The 7,980-nt window shown below is 59.0% G+C and overlaps 1 protein-coding gene across 1 annotated transcript in view; it reads left to right on the top strand.

Annotated features, from left to right (window-relative positions):
• LOC119109601 (kinesin-like protein KLP2) overlaps positions 1 to 7,979 on the top strand; it is a gene marked incomplete at its 3' end in the record, with an annotated part of 31,466 nt that extends 23,487 nt beyond the window's left edge. The window contains 3 exon segments of the mRNA XM_037233293.1: positions 2,468 to 2,650; positions 3,184 to 3,312; positions 7,674 to 7,979. Coding sequence (XP_037089188.1) covers positions 2,468 to 2,650; positions 3,184 to 3,312; positions 7,674 to 7,979 — 618 coding nt within the window.
• Between the last annotated feature and the right edge of the window lies 1 nt (position 7,980).

Below are 7,980 nucleotides of genomic sequence, written 5' to 3'. Positions count from 1 at the left end.
CGTCTGGGAAACCAGTGGTACGGGGTTCGATTCCCCACGGTGCCCGCCCTTTCTGCCAGGGTGAGAGGCAGGCGACGCCATATAGCCCCAGCAGTTGAGTGCGTCGTAAAGCCCCAATGTCGTTACGACGTTACGAGCTCCGATCACAGGTGTCTACTACTCTACTATCTACATCTACATATACATCTACATATACTATCTACTATCTACATATAACATCTACTCTACTAGTGTCTTCTGTTGGTTCCATGCACTTCCTGAACAACAGCATAATTTCTTCACCTGTGGGTGCCACTGAGACGTCAAATGTCGTAGATCTCTTCCCTTCCCTAGGCTGGAGGTCCGTATTTTTAGGAGCTGTGTTATGCTGTCGGTATTTTTCGACGCCAGTAGCCACATCACTCTGTGCCAGTAATGATTCTTTAAGTGATAATGATAAATCAAATATCCCATTTTGGGATTGCGACCCGCTTGACCTGTCATGATCTTTAAAGGTGTTCTTTCTTCTTCAAATCGCTTTTAAGACCTCCATGTCTGCTCCCAGTCAAAAACGAATACAGTTGGTTTGCGCAGGGATTTCTCGTTCAAAGGAAACGGATGGCCCGATGTCCTATGATGTCTCTTCCCAAACACTCGTAGTTATTAACTGTGACGTGTATGCAATTCTTATAATATGTGAGAGATTTACGCGCAGAGATAAGCTCGGAGACGCGGTTGCAGAACACCCTATCAAACAAAACCACGTAGCGCTTGACCTGATACCAACTTACCCTGATCTCGGTCATCAAAATGACCACAGACAATTGTGTTCGGTTTTGCGTGAGCTGCCGAATGCTTTTCGTTCGTTCTTATAGCCCTTTCCAGTTCAAAGATGTGAGAAGATGTTTGTACCTCCTCGCTGCGGTGGGCGCGAAGCTGGCGCGGCCCGCCGTCAGTGCGCAGACCCTGGTGTGGTGTGCGGGCGCCAGCGTGGGAGTGCGCTTAGTCTGGGGCGCGTCTGCTGTCAGTTTTAAGCGTAAGAGCGGCCCGGCTCGACCTCGCCTAGCCGGCGGGTGGAGCGAGGCGTGACCTGCGCCGCGCCGGTAAACATGCCATCAGTCGGCGCCGCTTCGCACGCTCGTATCTCAACATGGGGTGTGATTGGAATAGCGACAGGCTCGGCCAGATGGTGACTCACCGCCCGGCTGCAGCTGTGCTGCCGTGATGGTCATAACCCGATCCGACGCCTTCCGGCCAGCCAGCACCTGACGGCGTTTAGGGCGACCGCCGGCTACGAAAGCATAAGTTTCGAAAGTGAACCAGGTCATTAATGGCAATATTACCGCCATGTGGGGGTTGGCGGCGCTCCAACCGCCGCATTTCCGATCGAAATCTTCGTTGATGTTGTCCCAATGAATGTGGCATGGGATCAACGTAAGCTTCCCAGCCGGCTGAAACAGCCGGCAGCTGGATTGGCTTGCAGCCCGTGATTGACTGGTGTGCCAGCGTCCGGTGGCGGGGGCGGCACCGCTGCCGGGCCCCTCGAGCGCCGCGCTCCCGGGCGTCGCCGCGGCCGGCACGTCCGGACGGCGGCCGGCGCCGCCGGCCGCGCGAACGCGGCCCATTGCGGCGGCCCGACGCCGTGGGAGCGCCGGCCCTGCTCGCCGGTCACTGACTGGCGCGCACGCCGCGTCAGCCGAACGGCGCCGGATCGCCCACCGGCGACGGCGGCGCGCCGACAGCGCCGCTGTCGCCGCCGCCGCGACGCTCACGCAGTTGGAGAGGCGCGGCCGGCCGCGGAGCACCGGCGCCGTTTGCATGTAATGAGGTGCGGCCGCTGCGGCAGCTGGCCGGCTCTGTTCTCCTGTTGTGTGCAGGCGTAAGGGCGGCGGCTGGTAGCGCGCTGGGGGAGTGGTTTTTGCGGTCCTGGGACGGCGCTGTCAGTGTCCCTGTCACCGGGGAGATTACCGCCAGCCTACGCCAGCGGTCGAGCGGCGCTCCTGGTGCGCGATCGTTGTGGGCTTCGAACGGGATTCGTCGTGTCTTTTTTTCTCATGGGCTCTTGCGTTCTTGAGGTGAGGTATTGCCCCTACGCCGGGCCTGGCCTGAGGGGGTCTCCTGAATCCATACCCCCCCCCCCCCGCCGCGTGACGAGGGGGAGAGGTAAGTATCGTGAATATTAGGTGGAGATGCCGAAACTGACATCCGTGCTGGCGTGCCTCTCGCTTGTCTCCCGCGCTGTCATTCTTTTTGCCTGCGCTCCGTGTGCGATACAAGTTCTGGCAGCTGTCTCGGAAAGTCAGTCAAAGTGACTTGACCTCGTCCGTTTGGATAACCCAATAGACGGATTGTGTGGGCTTAGACGTGTCCTAGCTTGCCCCGGCAGGACTCCACGGAAGAGATCAAGCCCGGTCTAACCGTTCCAGCACGGGTTGGCGGACACGCCGAAGCCTTGAGGCCTGACCTGACCCGACCCGTCCCCCGGCAGGAGTACACGGAGGAGATTGAGCGGCTGCGGCGGGACCTGCTGGCCACGCGCGAGCAGACGGGCGTGTACCTGGCGCCCGAGAATTACAACTCGATGCTGGGCAAGATTGAGCAGCAGGAGCAGGAGATCGTGGAGAAGGTCAACCACATCCGCGCGCTGCAGGAGGAGTCTGAGAAGAAGCAGGTGCGTGTGCCGGCCGGCCGCCAGCGTGCAGTTGTGCGGGAGAGAGGCAGTGAGGGGCGGGGGGGGGGGGGACATGCTGCACTCACTGCTCACCAGCTGACGTGGACGCGTGTCGCGCTCGCTCTGGGTGGCCAGCACCGCCGCTGTCAGCTCGGCGCTGACGCGGGCGGCATGCCTAGTGGTCCAGTATTTCTTCTCGCAGTATGTGACGATGCCTTTCGCGTTTACGGCGTGACTAGTTATTGAGCATTGGGCGTGCTTTTTTACGTGCCTGGACTGGCCACTGCCTGTCAGGCCGCGTTTTACGGTGGTCAGACAGCATGCAGTACCGGCCAAATGTGGATCTGACGTCAACGATGTGCTGGTAATGTGTGTCGGCTATCCTCGTTACGTGACTGCCGTGTTTGCGCTGCTGGCCCAGCCAGCGTGCTGGGCTGCATCTGGACCTCGGCCGTGATCAATGGTTCCGTGCCGCCAGCGTTTAAGTTTGTGCACACGGCTATTCGATGTTCATGATTGGCGTGGATGTCCAGGCTATTTTCGTCGATCTGAAAACGGCGCTGGCGGAGAAGACAACTGCTCTGGAGGAGAAGGTGGCTGTTCTCATGGAAACGGAGAGTAAGCTGTGCGACACACGATGCAACTTGGCAAAGACTGAAGAGGTAAGAGCAACATCTCCCACATTGTGATTGAATCCCTGCTGTCAAAGGCTGCTTGGCTGGAGACTCACCCAAAGTAAGTTTCCAAAACTTCTAGTCTTACGTGCACGCCATTCCTCGCACCTGTCGTGAATGTTTACCCTGTAAGCCGTGGGCGCTGTCGTTGTTTATCGTGTCATCAGTCTCCATTATCTGGTCGAGCGGCTCGTTTGACGCCATCATCGCCGACTGGGCAGCGCCGCGCTCTGCCGGCGTTCAGTCGGCGCCGCGCCGCCGCGACGGCTACCGCGTGTTCCCCGAGCGTATGGGGCAGCGGTGCGTGTGGTGTCCGCCGCTGTGAGGCGCGGGTGACGGTGTGAGGCGGCACCGGTGCCGGGGACGTGAAGATGCGCTCTGGCGGGGCCCAGGCGGCAGCGGGCTCTGCCATTGCTCATGCTGCTCATGCCATTCTCCCGGTCATCTGTTGCGGCATAAACCCGCTACACGTACCTAAAACACACCACAAACGCTGTAAGCTGCCGGCTGTCACATTTTGTGTGAAATTTTGGATTGGTGTTAACATCCAGGATGCAACATGTCATGCGCAAAACTACGTACGGTAGACCGACACCGGGAATTGTGGGCGTTGCCATTATCCGGTAAGGTATAAACAACGAAGTGTTTAGCATATACATACGATCGCAAATTGGCAATGGCGGTTTCACCTTAATGTGTTGGACTTAGCGCCCACAACAAGCAGCGCCGAGAGCTTGCACGTCCGGACTGCGGGCTGCTGCTGGCTGATGTAAAGCTCCTGTGGTCATTGTCTGATCGGGTCTGGTGTCACACGGCTCACTGTGTGTGGATGTGAGTGTGGGCGGGTGTGTGGGCGGCGTGTGTGGGTGGGTGTGCGTGGGAGCGCGCGCGCTCGCGCGCGTACGCGGATAACAGTGGTGGTTGTTAAAACACGGTGGTCTTCAGCCGTGTGTTGTGGAATCCCGTCTGTCTGTCTGTTATCAGCGGTACCCATGTGCCAGACTCGACACGAACGCCGCCATCCAGCCCCGGACCCCAGGGCGCGACCACGCTGCGCATGCGCGGCGCACCGCTGGTGCTGCCGGGGTTTGGAAGCACCGGTCCTCCATGTGCGGTGTCTCTGAGCGGGGTCTGCCGCGGCACCGGTCGGCTGTGAACAGTGTTCTGGGCGGGGTCTGCCGCGGCACCGGTCGGCTGTGTACAGTGTCTCTGGGCAGGGTCTGCCGCGGCACCGGTCGGCTGTGTACAGTGTCTCTGGGCGGGGTCTGCCGCGGCACCGGTCCTCCGTGTGCACGGTCTCTGGGCGGGGTCTGCCATGGCACCGGTCGGCTGTGTGCAGTGTCTGGGCGCGGTCTGCCACGCCGCCGGTCCTCCGTGGGCGGCGTCCCTGGCCGGGGCGCCCGGCCGTCGGACGGCCGATCCGCTCACCTGACCTCGTCTGCAGGACACCACTCTGTTTTACGGCCGCCGGCGCCGCCGGGCCCGACACGTGGACGCCCGCTTATTTAGTGCGGCTCTCGGCTGGCGCCGCGCGGTGGCCCGTGCTGTCGGCTCGGGGCAGTCGAGCAAAATTTACGGACGGCCCCGCCCCTGGGGTGGGCATGTTCGGCCGGGGACCATTTCGGCCGCATCTCTCTGATGTGACTGATGGCAAGTCGGCGCGGTGTCCCGCTATCAGATCGGTGCCAGGTAGTATAATTAGTACTCCCGGAGTTAGTGGCGTTCATTAATCACAACACGCCGCCATTAATATCAGGTCTGGGCCTGCCGTCCCGGTTATTTCAGTGACGCCCTCGGTGTTGTGGGCCGGAGTCTGCAATGGCGGCCGGGCTAGGACATCCTCATATAAGGATGTCAAGCGCATAATTTGTCGAGGGCAAAGTGTCGCATGAACTGCTCTTTTCCGAAAGCCCCTACAAAGTAAAGCTCAGACCCAGGTATAGTGGATTCACTTTAACCAAGGTCTGAGCCTCCCGAAATCGTACGCTCTGCTACTTTGTCCATTGCTGATTCAGTGTAGTGGGGGCAGCCCCGCCCGTGGCTACGTTTCCTCCCGTTAGTAGGCCTGAAACCCTCCCCTGGTCCCCCGACCAGGCCGACCTCTGGTCAGATGTCAGCCGACCTTGCGTTCAAGGGCCGGAGAAACGCTTCAGAAGCGGCTCTGAATGAAATCCCAGCCGTAAGGGAATTCCAACCCACTCGCTTGCCAGGCAGCCTCTTCCAGTGCCGAAGCTTGCGGTGTACCCCAATTACCCTGCTCGCGTGTAAACACATGCTCTGTGTATTTTCTTATCGTGCGGTAGCGCTTGGGCGCCCTTGAACATCGTTTTGACCTGGTGGTCTGGTCACTCGACCACCAATTACGTGTTGAGTTGTGTATACCCTGGTGATGTCACTGTAGACAATTACACTATCTTGATGGTGTTTACTGACTCCATCAGTTGACTGTTGACGATGTCGAAAATGGCCTAACGAGCACTCGCGACATGTCTAGGACACCTGAAACTGTTCACACACTTCCACTAGAAACGTGTGTAGTAAGATATGCAGTCGGCGAGTATTACTGCGCGCGAAGCAAGATAGGAAACTGAATATTTGATCTTTGTCTCGTTTGTTTCCACTGCATCCTCGCCGGATGAGGGCAGCCGCTCTCATCTTCCCCAGGACTACCGGTAGTCAACGGTAGGTGGTATATTGTATAGCTGGATAGGCGTTGTCGCGTTCCTGTGATGCCAGACTGTGAACAAGTACTGGTTACCGTGTTTGTAGCTCCGCAAAGCGTTTCTGGCCTCACCATTGCGGTTACGTGTTCCTGTGGGCAACGCGAACGGTTCAGAGCTCACAGTATTCGCTTCTCGCATTAGCGCCGTAAGTCCGTGCACCATGAAGGTTTTTTTTACTGAAGACGATTGCAACCAGTGGGTCAATATCCGTTTTTTGTGAGCATTGGAAATGGTCGGTGACACTTCCTTTAATGATAAGCTGACCATTTCAGTGTCACCTATGCTGCCTCTGATTTACGGTCTTTTTTGTTGTCTTTGTGAGCATGACGTGGAGGTTTTAGCTGCGGCGTACAGTAGCCCGGCGTTTTACCGTTGCGCCAGCGTCTTTCGTGGGTGCAGACTGTCGCCGTTGGTTTGGGAGCTCAAACTGGAGTATTCCTCGGCTCTTGTTATTGTCGCCACGCTGGGGCCGCCGGCGGCACGGGGTCACGTGACCTCAGCCGGACCCGGGGAGGAGGTCGGCTTCCAGTCTATGGCTGCAAGGCAACGTGACGTACTGTACCACGCTTCCTGGCCTCCTGCCACTGGCGTTAACTGAAGCTCGCTTGCCGCACCACTTGGGTGTTGTACGTCGCTGGGCGCTCCCGTTTACCGAGGGCCGACCCACTCCTCGCCGCTGGCGCTCGCCGACGCTGGCTCCTAGCCCAGCCCTCGCCGCGCGTCCGTGCGGACCTTCGCGCTGAGTGTCCGCAGGCGCCGAGTTCTCAGGTGTAATGGCCCATGCTTCGGTTCGGTTGTCGAGCGCCGTGTTGGTCAGGTACCGAGCGAGGTTTTTGTTCGCCTGCGCGGTTGTGCGCTGGTAGTCATGATTGGATTGTGCGGGACACACGGGCATAGATGGGCTAGACGTTATGGAACTGTCGTTTTGGCGCGCGTGATTTTAGCTTTTATGATCAAAAGGGCGTGATGCCAGTTACTTTATCTCGTATTGGACAGGAATGGCTTGTCCGGCCGTGCAGAGGTCTGTCAAGTTATTTGATCGCTTCCAGCGCTTAGGTTACATCATTCGCATCCGATCCGGCACCTCTAAAAAAACCTGGACCTGGATGGTGATATCCTGCGATCTGTCGTCTGTTTACAGTACGCTGTAGAGGCTCGTGTTACATTGGTGTTATGTGGCGTTATCACCGGGCTACTGCCAGCTGCTGTGCCACGTCCTCATGTCGGAACACTTGCCACATTTTATTCGTTGTTAACGGAAGCTCGCCGTGTATGTCCTTGACCTTGTTAAAGGAAGCCGGCCCTGTCCGTGCAGCCTGTGTGTCTTGCTGGGCTATGCCGGAGTACTTGATCAACGTGTTGGCGTTCGAGGTCGTTCCCCGGTTGCCTGCTATGTGGTTCGCGCTCTGCCCTCCACCATGACTGCTATCTCCGCGCTGTCCACGACCACCAACCCTGTCGGCCGTCGTCAGCGGCCGCGACTCTGCGTATGCTCCCCGCCTCCTGTGGCGGCTCAGCCCGTACCCGTTGGTCGGTGTCTGCTGGCTGAACCTCTCCGCTGTCAGTCCGACCTCGCCGCCGTGTCCGCCGTCCGTCTGACCTCGTCACCTTGTCCGCCGTCGGCAGTCGCTGCAGCAGACGCAGGCTCAGCGCGACGAGCAGAGCCACCTGGTGGAGCGTCGCGCCGAGACGGAGCGCCGTCTGGCCGGTCAGGCGCAGCAGCTGCTGGCCACCGTGGAAGGTGCCGCCGGACGATCTGGTGCGCGTGCACGACAAGCTGGACCGCAAGCGCTCGCTGGAGCAGCGCAACGACGCCGTGGGCCGCGAGTTCCACGTCCAGTTCCAGACGGACATGGCGCGCCTGGAGACGGCCCTGGACACGGCTTTCCAGCAGCAGCGCGCCTTCTGCAAGCAGATGTACGCCAACTTGGGG

The sequence above is a fragment of the Pollicipes pollicipes genome, unplaced genomic scaffold (genome assembly GCF_011947565.3).
Source record: "Pollicipes pollicipes isolate AB1234 unplaced genomic scaffold, Ppol_2.1 Scaffold_7231;HRSCAF=8579_pilon_pilon_pilon, whole genome shotgun sequence".
NCBI classification, from domain to species: Eukaryota; Metazoa; Arthropoda; class Thecostraca; order Pollicipedomorpha; family Pollicipedidae; genus Pollicipes; species Pollicipes pollicipes.
This window is presented reverse-complemented; position numbering and strand designations above follow the sequence as displayed.